General features: G+C 44.2%; 1 protein-coding gene across 2 annotated transcripts in view; it reads left to right on the top strand.

Moving 5' to 3' along the window:
* Nucleotides 1-15,061, top strand: part of Plekhd1 (pleckstrin homology and coiled-coil domain containing D1) — a 35,715-nt gene that overhangs the window by 19,079 nt on the left and 1,575 nt on the right. For both annotated transcript variants that reach the window (XM_010645364.2, XM_010645365.1), the window contains exons 7-12: nt 9,995-10,089; nt 11,412-11,505; nt 13,049-13,227; nt 13,712-13,844; nt 14,186-14,330; nt 14,690-14,839. In XM_010645364.2, coding sequence (XP_010643666.1) covers nt 9,995-10,089; nt 11,412-11,505; nt 13,049-13,227; nt 13,712-13,844; nt 14,186-14,330; nt 14,690-14,839 — 796 coding nt within the window. The remainder of the gene's footprint in view (nt 1-9,994; nt 10,090-11,411; nt 11,506-13,048; nt 13,228-13,711; nt 13,845-14,185; nt 14,331-14,689; nt 14,840-15,061) is intronic.

A 15,061-nucleotide genomic window follows, 5' to 3' on the forward strand; every position in this document is an offset into this window, starting at 1 on the left:
TTTAAATATTTCCAATTTATTTCACTTAAGAGTATGGCCTCTAAAGGTACAAGATCCCAGTAATGAATGTAACTGTACTATATACTTAGAATGTACCAATAAATTCAATAAAAAGAAAAAAAAAGAGTATGGCCTCAGGGTGTATCCATTTATCTGGAAATGTCTTAAACTTATCCTTCTTTATCTCTTTTTTCTTAGTTAGCTTTGCTAGAGGCTTATGTATTTTATTGGTCTTTTCAAAGAACCAGATTTTTGTTTTGTTAAATTTCTCTATTGATTTCATTAGTTTCTGCTGTATTTTTATTTCTTTTCTTTTGCTTATCTTAGATTTAATTCCTTATTCTAGTTCCTAGGGTGGACTTTTGACTGCTGATTTTAAATCTTTCTCTTTTTCCCAATATATTCATTCAATATTTTGAAATTCCCTCTAAATATTATTTTTGCTGTACGTGGCAAATTTTGGTAAGTTGAACATCCATATTGTTCAAAATATTTTTGAGCCATGAGTGGTGGTACATGCCTATAATCCCAGCACTTTGGAGGCTGAGGCAGGAGAATGGCCATGGGTTTAAGGCTAGCTTGGACTACTAGTAAGACCTTGTCTCAAAAAAACAAAAAAGCAGGCCAGGGATTTAACTCAGTGGTTCTGCCACCTGTCTTGCAAGAACAAGGACCTGAGTTTGATCCCCAGTACCAAAAAACAAAACAAAACAAAACAAAAAACCAAAATAAAAAAAATTATTTAATTTCTTGAGATTTTTTGACATTTGTTAATTAGAAATGTATTGTTTAATCTTTAAGTATTTTGTAGATTTTCTGGATATTTTTGTGTTATTAATTTGTAGTGTAATTCTTGGGAGCAGACATTGTGTGATTTATATTGTTTTAAATTTGTTACAGTGTGTTTTATGCCCCCAAATGTGGCCCATCTTGGTGAATGCTTCATGTGAGCAGAAGAATGTGTAATATGTGGTGGTTGCATGATGTAGTCTGTAGGTGTCTTAATTTGTTGTGCTTTAAAAAGGCTGAGAGGTTTAAACTACAGAACTTTATTTCTCATGATTCTGGAGACTGAAAAGTTCAAAATTAAGCTGTCACCAAAGCATGTTTTATTCTGAGATCTCTTCTACTGGTGTATAGGCAGCTGCCCTCTCAGTATGTGCTCATGTTCTCTCTTCTTGTGCACACATGGGGAGAGACCAAGGACAAACTCTCTGGTGTCTCTTCTTGTAAGGGCATAATACCATCATGAGGGTCCTACCCTTATGACTTCATCTAATCCCACTTACCTGCAAAAGGGCCTGTATTGAAACACTATCATACTGTAGGTTAGGGCTACAAAAATTCAACATATGTGAGAACACCAACATTCAGTTCGTAAGAGATGTCAATTATATCCAATTGATTGATAGTGCTCTTGAGCTTAACTATGTCTTTATTGATTTTCTACCTGCTAGATCTGTCAGTGTATGATAGATGGTCTCAACATTGCTAACTATAATGGATTCATCTGTTTCTCTTTGCCACATGTGCTATATTTTGATGCTTTGTTCTTGGGCACACATATATTAAAGGTTGTTATATTCTTTTGGAAGTATTAACCCCTTTTTAAAAAATAATCCTTGTTGAGTTCAATCCCTGGTACAGGAAGAAAAAAGTCCTTGACAAATTTCTTTACTCTAAAATTGACTCTGTCTGAAATTAATATAGATACTCCCAGCTTCTTAGTGTTATCATGATATATTTTTCTTTGTACCTTTACTTTTAACTTATATGTATTTTTATATTTAAAGTGAGTTTCTTACCAGCAACATATAGTGGGGTCTTGTCTTTTGACTACTCTGAAAATTTCTATCTTTTAGTTGATGTATTTAGGCCGTTGACATTTAAAGTGACTATCGATATAGTTTATGATATCTACCATATTTGTTATTGCTTTCTATTTGTTATATTTTCTATTTGTTCCTATCTTTGCCTTCCACACATTTTTCTTACTTTTTATTTTAATTATGCATTTTGTGATTCCATTTTTTCCTTTCTTAGCATGTAAAAAAAAATTTAGTGATTGCCCTGGAGTTTGCAATACACATTTACAACTAATCCAAGTCCGCTTTCAAACAATGCTATTCCTAATGCCTCCATCCGATCCCATTATTTTGTCATTCATTTTAATTATATAAGTGTATATAACATATAGAAATATGCAAGGCCCTGAGTTTGATCCCCAGTACCCCCAAATATACCCAAGTATACATAATTGAATATATTATTGCTATTATTGTTATTTTACTTTAAGTTGTTATTCTCCGATCTTCTTCCTTTTTTTTTTTTTTTTTTTTTTTTTTGGTACCAGGGATCAAACTTGGAAGCTTGTGCTTGCAAGGCAGGCAGGGGAACTACTGGGCTAAATCCCTGGCCCTCTTCCTTTTTAATGTAGATCTGAATTTCTGAACTATATCACTACTTTCCTTCTCTCTGAGAAATTTCTTTTAACATTTCTTGTAAGTCGAGTCTACTGGTAATAGATTTTCTCTACTTTTGTTCATCTGAGAGGTTGTTAATTTCTACTTTTTTTTTCTTGTTTGTATGGTTTCTTTGGAGATATTGAATGTAATTCTTGTGTTTAGTCTTCTTTACTCATATAGAAAAGTTCTTTTAACTCAGTTTCTTTAAAGATTTTTGTCTTTGTTTTTTTTAAAGTTTGAATATGACTTACTGGGAATTTTTATTTGTTTTGCATTTATCCACTAATTCTCTCATCTTCCTGGACCTGTGATTGTGTTTTCAACATTACTTTGGGAATTTCTCGGTATTTTTACTGTTTCCAGTATTGCTTCTGCTTCTTCTTTATTCTTCAAGTATTCCCATTACATCTTTTACAGCTGTCCTACAGATTTTAGAAATTCTTTTCTGTTTTTATAGCCTCTTTTCTCTTTGCTTTTAAAATGTGAAAGGCTCATTATCGAGCACAAAACTCTTTCCTCAACTCTATCCAGTTTATTCATGAGCTCATCAAAGGAATTCTTCATTCTGTTACAGTGGTTTTCATGTCTTGAATTCCTCTTTATTCTTTCTTGGAATTTTCAGCTCTCTACTTATATTACTCATCCATTTTTTTCATGTCTACTCTTAGCATATTAATCACAGTTGTTTGGGGGTTTAAAATTTCTGGTCTCTTCATTCTAACTTTCTTGCCATATCTGACTCTGGTTCTGATACTTTTTGAGTCCTTTAAAACTGTCTATTTTGCCTGTTGGTAGCCTTGTGATTGTTTGTTGAATGCCAGAGGCCCATGGGCCTTTAGTAAGGTAGCATTCTACAGTCCTAGGATTAGGTCTCAGTGTTCCGGTGTGCCTGGACTCCTAAATGGTTGACTTCACAAGGCTTCTCAGTTCCCCTCTCCACCCCTACTCCTTAGGTGGGCAGATGGGTAGAGCGGACTGGAGTTGGCTGTTTCCCTTAACCTAGACAAGTGAGGCTGTGATAAAATCCCACAAGTTAGGATCTAGTAGAATAGTTTCTCTTGAGGGCAGGACTTGTTAAAAAGAATAGTATGTTCTGTTCTATCTCAAAATGGCTGTTTCTTCCTCCCTCTCTTGGACCTACCTTGTCATTTTTCTGTAATATTCACTATGAGAAAGTGGTAGAGTTCTTGGAAGTAAAACTCACAAAGCGGGGAGGTAGATTGGAGTCCCCTGGAGTTTTTAACTCTCAGACTTGTTCCACTGAGCCGTCAGCAAGTCACAACTACAACTCAAGTTTCCTACCTCTACACTGCTTCTCACTGAGGTTTTTGTTGGTGAGTTTCTGCTCTCTTCATGGGATTTTCTGTATCTACCGGTTTCTCTGGTTTTTCAGGTACCAGTTACTCTGTGACCTCACTTTTCTAACAAATCTGAAAACTGTTGATTTTGGTTAACCTTTTATTTGTTAGGATGCAGTGCTAACTTTAAGTTCCTGATGTTCTGGACTAGAAACTGGAAATACTTCTCTTTCTTTTTCTTCTTTAGGACTGTATGTATATAACTGGTTTCTTGATGGCAGAAATAATAGTGTTTGTAGAAAACTTGGAAAACATGAATTTACCCTTAATCCACATTAATTGACAACTACTGTCAACTTTCTAATGTTTCTCATTTGTCATTTTCCTCTATGTATTCTTTTGCTTTTTAACATGTGTGTGTATATATATATTTATGGTGCTGGGGATTGAACATGAAGCCTCATACATAATAAGCATGTGCTCTACCACTGAGCTATAACCCCAGCGCATGTGTTATTCTCATGTTATATTTTATACATTAGATATTCAGTTCATGACCTGCTTTTTCATTATATCTCTTACTATACCTTCATTAACGTTGTACCTTTATCATGACATTTGACATTCTTTAACATATTAATTTTAATGGCCATGTACTGATTTATTATCATTGATTCTTCATTTAACTAATCTTTTATTTTTTAACATTTAGGCTCTTCATTAATATAAATGTCACAGTGTATAACCTTGAAAAAATAATCTTGGTTTATTTTTCTAGTTACTATATCTTCTTAGGATAGATTCCTATAGGTGCCAGAGGACAAGAACTTTTTTCTTTTATATTGAGTATTGGTACTTTTTAAGTATACAGTACAGTTACACTCATCATTGGAGAGGACAAGGACTTTAAGGACTCCTGATGCGCGTTACCAAATTGCTTTTCAGAAAATGTGTATTTATACTCCTATTAGCAGTGTTTGGGCATTTCATCTTGTTTATCTCCTTTTCTGTATTTGAGTCTCTCTTTCATCTTCACTAGCAGTGTGACTTTTAACAAGTTAACTTAACCTAAGTTAACTTTTACCCTGCTTTTCTTATCTATAAAGTAAGGATGACATATTTCAATTTGTAAAATGTTTTAATGAGGATTCAGTGAATTAATGCATGTAAAGTATGTAGAACAGTAAGTTCATAGTAAATGTTAGGCAATATTATCATCATATATCAACTGTACATTCTCTTTTCTGTTCTTTTGAGTTTCTGTCCATTTCTGAAAAGATACAGTTTGAATTTATAATACCAGCTAACATTTTAGCACTTACTATGTTGCAAGCAAATAGAACAGGTCAGCGCCTGTAATCCTCCTAATAACTCTCTGAGGTAGTACTGCCTCATTTCAGAGAAATACTCATTCCGGTTTCCACTTGGCACTGCATCCTGAGGAAGTTTAGGTCCCTAACCTCATTTTCCATTTTTATGCTAATGCTGATGCCTTTGGTAAACAATGTATCAGTCGGTATTTACAAGAGAAACAGATGTAACACAGGGGTACATAAATATGTATGATGCAAGATCAGTTTAAAATGGCCACTCAGATGAGGAAGAGTGCAGAGGGTCTGTCTGCACACAGGAGACCCAAGGATTTAGTTGAAGGTCTGGAGCGCACTGCAGGGCCCCATGGGAGTCCGAATCTGGAGCCGGATGGGGCTGTGAGGGAAAAGAGCCTCCTTTCGGAGACCCAAGGATCCATGCCTGACGCCAAGGCATCTGCATGGAAGGCGGATGACGTCCAAGGCAAAGACTGCAGCTTCTCTGGAGTAACAGAAACAGATCGGTCCTCCCTCCTTTCCCCTTATACCACCCTAGGGTGTGTCCTCCACACCCTACAGTGTAGAATTGCTGAGTGATTTAGTTAAACTTCTCAAATTGACAGTCAACCAACCATCACACACAACGTCCTTGTCCGTATTCCTGATCTTCCCTGGCACAGCTGGCAGTTTTCTTATGGTCCCTATCTCTGGAATGTGCCCTACCCCTGGTTTATGCAGGTCAGAAACGTACAGGTCTTCTCTCCTTCTACCATTTCCTGCCTCACTCCAAGTTCTGCTAGTGTGGCTCCCCCCAGATTTAGAATCTGCCAGGGCCCTTGTCCTCCGCCCACTGTCCTGCTCTGTCTGGCTCACACTGCTGCTAGGTTTTGCCTGCACTAATTCAGTCACCTCTCACCTGGGCTCCTGAAACTGCTTCATCCTTTCCTCCAAACTGCAGCCATAGTCTCTGTTTAAAATGGAAATCAGATAGTGCTTCCTGATGTCTAACCCTTCTTCCCATTTGAAACCTTCATTGCTTCTTGTTCAGAAAGAAAGACCCAAATCCTCAGCAGAGGATTGTACGTGGTCTCGCTTCTATCAGTCCTTCCAACCTTTTCCCCATTGTGTTCGCTTTCACTCTGCACTCAGCCATACAAGCCTGTCTTGGTTCTCTCAAGGCATCATGTTTCCTTAGGGTCTCTGCACATACAGTTCCCACAACCTGGAATGTTCATTCCTTGTCCTCCGATTTATTCTCCTTTGTCAGCTCAAGAATCATTCGATCTCCCTGCAATCCTTCCACCTCCACATCCTACCTATTCCCATCCAGGACAGCTCTACACAGAAGTAGGTCCCTGTCCTAAATATCTTGTATCTTCGCTACTCCAGCATGTCTGATTATCTCAGCAACATTTCATTCCTGATCTGACTTTATTAATAGCTGCCTTTAATCTCCATGAATGCATCTTCAGCTCCTTAGTGCATAGTCTGGCAGGTGCTCAGAACACTAAGCACTCTAGAAAGATGTGTGGCATAAATGACTAGAATTTAAAAGAAAAAAAAATCTCACCAGAGTTTTTACTGAAATGACATTGAGCCTGTATATTACCTGCAAAGAGTCTCTACTGTATGAAGTCTTCCTAATCAGGAGCCTGTGCCGCTGCATTCTTTTTAAGAGTATAATTAGTTTTACTGAGGACTAGAATCATGTCTGCTGAAGCATGGCAAACAAGAATTGTTTGGGTTGGAGGACAAGAAGCTTGGGAAAAGAACAGCTCTTTTAAATCCTTGAAGGGCAAGAAGTCTTGTTCTATGGCCCCATGGTGGTGTGCATGCGGGGTCGAACTCATTGAAAAGTTAGGAGGCAGATTTTTCCTCAGAGGGAAGCAGTAGATGAAATGGTGCCCTCCTCCCTGGGTGTCTGTGAGTAACAGGGAATGACCAGGTGTTGGCCACTGTTCTTGGTTTTGCTGATTTCTGATTTGGCTAAGGGCTGCCCACTGGCCGGGAGAGGAGCTCCGGAGGAGGGTGTGGCTCAGAAAGAAAGGCCAGGAGTGAGGCAGCTGCTGAAGGAAAAGAAAGTTTGGGGTCAGGGATTTAGCTCAGTGGTTCCACCACCTGCCTCAACAAGCCCAAGGACCCAAGTTTATTCCCGGTACAAAAAAAAAAAAAAAAGTTTGGGCAGGGACAGAGATGTATAAGGGCTTTGGAAGGAAGTTTCACTGCATACATGAGATGTAACCCTCTCACTGGGGCCTCATAAAGATTTCAAAATGATCTTTCACTGTTCATCAATGCTTTTATATCTGCGGCTTTCACAGAATGACAGCACTGAGTGTGGTAGGGGGTTGAGCTTGCAAGAAACACAGCTTTTGTTGCTGTCGTTGCTTTGGTTTTTTTTGTGCCAGGGATTGAACTCAGGACTTTGCGCTTGTGAGGCAGGAGGCAGAACCACTGAGCTAAATCCCTGGCCCAGAAGAGAACTTTTTAATCAAGTTGTTCAAGGGTGAAATAGGCTATCTTAAGAAATAGGAGCATTTCCTGTCACGAGTGTCACTCAGGCAGAGCTTGAACCATTTCATGGCAGGAAAACCAAGCAAGGGATTCAAGCATCTGATGAAGACTGAATTTCCTTTGAAGGAGTTTTGAAGCTGGGTGCAGTAGTGATTGCCAGCAATCCCAGTTATTGAGGAGGTTGAGAGAGAAAGATTGCAAGTTTGAGCCCCACATGGGCAACTTAGCAAAACTATTTCAAAATGTCAAAAAAAAAAAAAACTATTTCAAAATGAAAATTGAAGGGCTAGTAATGTAGCTCAGCGCAAGGCATTGGATTTTTTCCCAAGTACTACAAAAATAGGTAGATGATAGATAATTTGCTTCAACTCTGAAGGGCTCCAATTATGGGCACCCATTCATCTGCCCTTTCACCCAGCAATAAATACTATTTGGGCTCAGGTAGTTAGTGTCTCTCTGGTAGAAAAGGCATCACATTGCCTGAGATCACAAAAGGAGGGAGGAGAAAAGAAAATTATGCTTCATCCTATTATTTTTTCAGATATTAGTTTCCCCTTCGGTTCTTGGAGGCATAACTGACACTGGCTGTGTCATGAGGTGCTTGAATGCCAGGGGGGGAAGGAGTGGGGTTTTAGTCGTTTGCTCACCCATTCTCACCACAGAAAGGTAGCCTGGGTAATAGTGAGCAAAGGGAAATGTTGGCAAGTTGGAGTGTTAAAGAAAGAGGCTTTCAGGAAGGGAGAGTGTGAGGATTAAACTGAGGTCTTCCCGCTGGGAACTAGGTGGTCATTCTGAAGCCACAAAACTTTGGGACCTGTAAGAGCCAGGTGCCTTTGAGATATTTTAGCTCAGAGGTGTTTGAAGCTTATAATTTACCAAGGTCCCTACACAGATCTTCCACAGCAGGCAGAGGCCCTCAGAGGGGAATCCAGATCGGTTAAACCGGAGGCCAGAGAGTATTATTATCGTTAGCAACATTGTGTATCAGCTCCTGAGAATGTAGTGAAATGGGACATGGGGTCACACTTTTTTGAAGCTCTGAACTTTTTCTTTCTTTGAAAGGGTGAGTCTATAAGAACAAAATTTTAATGTTATTTATAAGACTGTGTTTGGCCTGTCATAAATAGGTTACAACTGCAGATTACAACTCTCAGAGGCTTTTAACGGCACAGTGCATTTCTCAGTCATCTACTTGGGTCTGCTCGGGTCTCTGATCTGCATGACCTCAGACCTAGGGACCCTCTCCTCTAAGGGAGAACTACTATTTGCTGGACAGTGGTTGCTGTGGCAGGAGGAAGGGAATATAGCCCATCAAGCACTCTCCCAAGGCCTCTATCTGTCTGGAAGCCACACATTTCTGCTCGTATCCATTGGCCTCGGCCAGTCCTGTGCACACATCCATCTGTAGCAGGCACACGGCAGCCCCTTGTGTGCCTAGAGGACCGTCAAAGTTCCAGTGAGCAACCTTGGTAATGGCCACATTTGGCCAGTGGTCCTCACCCAAAGTGCTAATAATGATTAGATGGGGGAAGTAATAACGATTCTTTGAGTAAGAAGTTTGGGAATGAAGGTCATGGCATTTGAAATCATATTTTATTCCTTGTCTATATCTCCTCAAAGCCACTGGCAGTGCCTGCTATAGGCAGCCTTATTTCCTGGTAGGACTCCCATTATACTGGAGAACAAAGCCACCAGGTGAAAATTAGAGTGTAATTTGGAGTTGGAAGGTGAGAAGGTAGATATAGAAATAATACTCTTCCACAGTACAAAATGTGGAGGAACAAAGCAGTTGTCACAAAAATGCTTCCAGCCAAATTCCGCATGGAATGTACCTCCCAGTACCATCTGCCTTTGAACCCCAGGGAAAATAGGACTCCTGGAGGGCTCATGCTCAGTAGGAAAACACTCAGGCTGTGGCTTTCCCAAAGTGACCAGTCTGGCTCCACGGGGCCTCTCCTGGGTTTTCTGATTTTCCTGCAGCCTTGGGGTTTGGCAGAGGGCAGCTTTAGCTGTCTGGCTCAGATATCTTGAGCAAAAGACCCCTTATTCTCTGGCTTTGGGGCTGGGAATGGCTTTTCATTGCCACTTCTAAGTAACATCATTCTGGGGATCTCTAATGGAAGTACGTACTCCCTAGCTTTTCTCACGGAGCTGCCCAGCACAGCAAGTTTTTTTCTGATCACAACCAGCCACGGGACACCCTGTCAGATCATTTCTACATCCCACCTTCAGCTTGCAAACTGTGTTTGAATGGGCCAAATTCATCACAGATTTGGGGTTTGTTGAAAACTGTCATTAAGAGGGGCTGGCCCAGCCTATGCCCCGGGCTGAGCTAAATCCCAGAGGATCCCCTGTCTGGAGGGGCTTTCTCCCTGTGACTCTTCTCTTCCTCTTTGATTCTGCTCAGGAACTTGAGCGTCTGAACCAGGTGCTGGAAGCCGAGAAGCAGCAGTTTGAGGAAGTGGTGCAGGAGCTGAAAGCGGAGCAGGAGCAGATCAAGAGGTGGTGGCGGTGTCCCTGGAAGGGCCCAGGGCATTACAGCCCCTGTTTAGAGAGGCCTGGCTGGGTTTGGGTTTCTTTTCCCAACACTCCAGGCCTTGGGTGTGTCCAGAGGAAGCAGGACACCCACTGGTGTGTGTGTGTGTGTGTGTGTGTGTGTGTGTGTGTGTGTGTGTGAATTGTGCCCCCTGGTGATGATCTTTTATCCCAACAACCTTATAAGACAAAATCAACTGCATGTGTATTTTGGGGAGGATCAGAAAAATCTTACCAAATCAAATGCTAAGGACCTCCTTAGCTTCCAGAAGTGCCAGACAGTGGAAAAGAAAATAAGACTTCTCCATTGAGAATCTTTTGTTCCAACTGGAAAACTAGACTCTTACTCAGAAACATTAACACAATAAAGTATAGTCAGAAAAGACAGTACAGTATACCATAGACTTGGCAGATACTGAAAATTCATCTTTATTTTCATTTTTAAAATAATGTATAGTCAGGGCTAGAAGGCAGAGTGCAGAATCCTTTTGTCTTAGGAATTAAGATATATGTGTCATAGGGCCGGGGATTTAGCTCAGTGGCACCGCACCTGCCTTGGAAGCACAAGGTCCTGAGTTGGATCTGGATCCCCCATACCAAAAAAAAAAAAAAAAAAGATATATGTGTCATTCTTGAAGGTTTGAATAGAGATCAAGTGGAGCTGGCCTTAAAATATGAGTAGGCCTTGGAAAATTGGGCAGCAAAGGGGAAAGATACTCCAAGTAGAATGTAAAAGCCAGTGGTGGCCAAGGCTTGTTGAGAAGGTAGAAAGAGCCAGATGTGGTATCACGGGCCTGTAACCCAGCACTCAGGAGGCCAAATCAGGAAGATTGCTGTGAGTTCAAGCCTGGGCTACATAGCATGACCCTGTCTCAAAAAGCCAACAGCAATTGAAAAGAAGGAGGAGGAGGAGGAGGAGGCGGCAGGAGTTTGATCCCACAGAGAGGGGCTTTAGTCATGCCTGTGTCACAAGTGTCACAATGATTATAGGTTATAGCAGGTTCTCTCCATGAAGACCGAGGTGTGATTGATCCCCTTGGTTTCTCTGAGCTCCATTCTGCCTGTGAGGTGGCTCTAGGTTTATCCTGCTTGACAGGTCCATGCGCACATGGAGCGGATAACTCCGCCCTCACTTGGCTGGGATCTCCTTTCAGTCTCAACCCCTACATTTGCTTTTGGGGCCCAGGATTGCAGAGGACTGGCCATGCAGAGCACCCCTGAGCCACATCAGGAGGTGCAGCAGAAGCGTTTCTGTGGGCACCGCCATACCTAGCCCTCTGTCCCCACAGGGAACTAGAACTCACCGCAAGATGCCTCAAGGGTGTGGAACAAGAGAAAAAGGAACTGAGGCAGCTTACAGAATCTTTGCAGCAGACGCTGGAGGTGAGGGGCTGCCTGTGGCTGGTGGCTGGCTGGGCAGGCTTGTTGATCGAGCTGTGTGACCCTGGTTTTTCCAACAGCATTTCCCCACAGTGTACTGGGCAGGAAGGAGTACTCATCTAAAGGTTCTCTCCTCTGTGGATGGTTGGGAAACTGGTCTGTGCAGGAGGCCCAAAGCAGGAACTGACCATTCCCAGACCCGGAGGGCAAATTCTAGTTTGCCCTTTGGTGACTGTGGCTTCAGGAAATACCTCCGTCAGTGTTTGTATTTTTATATCAGAGGAAGGATTGATTAGGGTGGACAGTGGAGCCACATCCTTCCCGTGGCTCATTCACTTAGCTGCTCTCGGGTGCAGCTGATCATGAAGGGAAATCAGCTGCCAGGTCACCTTCGCCTGATGCCACAGAAACCTGGTAGGGGAGGGGGGTGGGGCTGGGTTAAGGAAACAGTGCCAACTCCTTAGCATAGCACACAAATGCCCTCTGGGTCCCTCTTCTGCCTTGTTGATCCTCCACACCCTAAAGAAAAACACCCAACTCTTGCTCTAATCACCGAGCTCATATTCCCCAAGAAATACGAGCGCCTCCTCCATACCTCTGTCTATGCTGTTCCCTTTGCGTATTCTTGCCACCTCTCCCTACCTGGAGGACTCCTGTTCATCCTTCTCAGACTCCGCTCAGATATTTCCTTAGTCAAGCTTCCTTGTTGCTTCCAGACAGGCATTTGGTACATCTGTGGTGGGATGAACGCTCAACGTTGTGTTTTCCAAACTGTGGACTTCACTAGCCGCACCCCCTGCCGCTGCCACAGATTGATCCCAGGGCCTTTGCATTGAGCTATATGCCCACCTATTTTTGTTTTTTATTTTGGGACGGGTCTTGCTAAGTCACTGAGTAGCCCAGGCTGGGCTTGAATCTGCAATCCTACCTCAATCTCCCAGAGTGCTGGAATTACAGGCATGCACCACCACACCCAGTTTAGACAACGTCTTATTGGTGTCTCTAAGCCTAGCACCTGAGCCTATTGTGTGTGACCTGCACATGTTTACTGAACCCATGCCTTGAAGGCTACAGGATTTTCTAGTTTCCCTTGCCTGACTAGAACTATGTTTATCTTTCCCTGCTTCTTCCTGTCATGGGAGGTAGTTTCCATGGATAGTTTCCACTCCAGGTTTTCTGTGTAGTGTAGCTGATAAATACAGAGAACATCTAAATCTGCTTCTTGGCTCATCCTGTTGGGTGTTTTTCACATGAGTCCGATACATCTTTTCTCTCCTCTGATGGAACAAGAACCCCAGGAGGTCATGGTGCCCTTGGGCCATCTTCACTGGAAGCCACATTGGCTCCTCTCTGACTTCCTACACTGAGGGGTAACTTTACCTCGTTGTAAGAAAGGAAGTCTTGGAAAAAAAGAAAGAAAGGAGGTCTTGGCCTTCTACTTTTGAAGAATAAGATTTCTCGGGTGTCTGTGAGAGAGGGGTAGATCACTCCCTGGAATAAAAAGGTGGGTGAGGGCCACCATGTTCCTTTTTTACCTCCACACCAGGAACTCTCCATAGAGAAGAAGAAAACCCTAGAAATGCTGGAGGAGGATAAGAACCAGCTGCAGTCACTGGCCAATCAGCGTGAGCAGCCGTCTGCCATGGGGGGTCTCCATAGCAATCTAAGGCAGATTGAAGATCGGATTCAGCAGCTATTGACAGAGAAGCTTCTGGCAGAGAAGCGGTGAGGGGCCTGAAACCCCTGAATTCATGAGCAGCTTGTGGGGCTGGTATCTCCTCAAGCTCCATGCCTGAACTCGGGTTCTAGCTGCCACTAACCAGTGGTTCACTTGCTTCCTTTTGCCTGATGAGACTCAGTTTCCCCAGCAGGCAAATTGGACAGCCTTTCTCCTGAAACGGATAATTGTCTCACAGTAGTGAACATTAGGTCCTCAGAATAGTGCTTTGTGGCTGACTGGGCAGGCCCCCTCAGCCCCCTTCTACACTGAAGGAAACTGAGCCTCAGAGGAGTGGCAGGACTTCTCAGGTCTCAGAACTGACAGGCCGTGGGCCCATGACTCCAGTCTTCTGCCTGTAGGGCCAGGGCTCCCGTCACTGACCACACCGCCCCTCAGGTGACCAGGCCCAGAAAGTCCTGGGAGCTCAGTCTCTCCAGGCAGATCTCTGGGTGGGCAGAGCATCTAGTAGGCTCCTCTCCTGCCTGGCAGGATGAAGGAGAATGAGGCGCGCTCCCGGGCCCTGGAGGAGGAGCGGGAGTTCTACTCGAGCCAGTCCCAGGCGCTGCAGAACTCGCTGCAGGAGCTGACGGCAGAGAAGCAGCAGGCCGAGCGGGAGCTCAAGGTGTGCGGGCCTGTGGCTGTCGCTGTACTTGGGCCCTTCTCCTCTCCCGGGGACCCCTGGCCATCTTCGCACCTTCGTTACCAGATAGGTGTCCAGATCATCTCTGCCAGTGTGACCAGCTGGCCAGGTTCAGGGCATACAGCCTCCAGGGGGGAAGCAGTCTGCTGCGTCATTGGTGACACCTTCTGGGCACGAGGTCAAGCTCAACCCTTCTGAGTCAGGGGTGAGCGAGGGAGACAGGATAAGGAAACTTCCATCCAAGCTCAATGAGCCAGGGGTAATCAGGGAAGACTTCCAGGGAGAGGGCAGCTGCTTTCAGGAGCCACTTCCTCCTCATTCAGGCCGAGGTGAAGGTCCGCATGGACCTGGAGAGGCGTCTGCGGGAGGCAGAGGGTGCTTTGCAGAGCCTGGAACAAGGGCTCAACTCCAAGGTTCGGAATAAGGAGAAGGAGGAGAGGATGCGGGCTGATGTGAGCCACCTGAAAAGTAAGCCCTCCCTGTGGGGTCTGGTCCCGCAGTCCCAGAGCTCAGCCCGGCTGGACTCCAGGTTCCGCAGAGCCCAGAACAGGCCCCGCTGTGCAGGAGGTGGTCTTCGGCGCTTTCTCGTCAGGACACTACCGGCGGGTCCCCTTGGCACCTGCTTCCTTTTGGCCACTGGGTCTGGGGGTAGAGACTGGCGTTTATTCCCCTTTTCAAAAACCTCACAGCTCTGTTCTCAGCTGCCCTGCCTCTCCAAAGGCTGCTGACAGTGGCTCTGGTCCCTAGGGGGTGGGATGGAGCCCCCAGGGATCCTTGTGAGGGGAGGACGCCAAGGATTCGGTTGTACGCCCTCGGCCCGCCCACAGGGTTCTTCGAGGAGTGCATCCGGAATGCAGAGCTGGAGGCCAAGATGCCGGTCATCATGAAGAACTCCGTGTACATTCACAAGGCGGCCACTCGCCGCATCAAGAGCTGCCGCTTCCACCGGCGCCGGTCCAGCACCACCTGGAATGACAGTGAGTGTGGCTGCTGGCTGAGGGTGGCCCGCAGGAAGAGGACAGGGCGTGGAGCGGGCAGGCTGACCTGGCTCTGAGGCTGCTCTAATGCTTCCAGCCTTGGTGAATTCTCAAGCCTTGTATTTCTCCCAGGATTGTAGAGGCCACAGCAGGATGAGGCGGGGGGAGCTCAGCAGCCGTAGGACAGGAATGATGGAGGCAGGGGAGGGGAGGGTAGGGTCG

The sequence above is a fragment of the Fukomys damarensis genome, unplaced genomic scaffold (genome assembly GCF_012274545.1).
Source record: "Fukomys damarensis isolate Sample0158 unplaced genomic scaffold, DMR_v1.0_HiC HiC_scaffold_21, whole genome shotgun sequence".
NCBI classification, from domain to species: domain Eukaryota; kingdom Metazoa; phylum Chordata; class Mammalia; order Rodentia; family Bathyergidae; genus Fukomys; species Fukomys damarensis.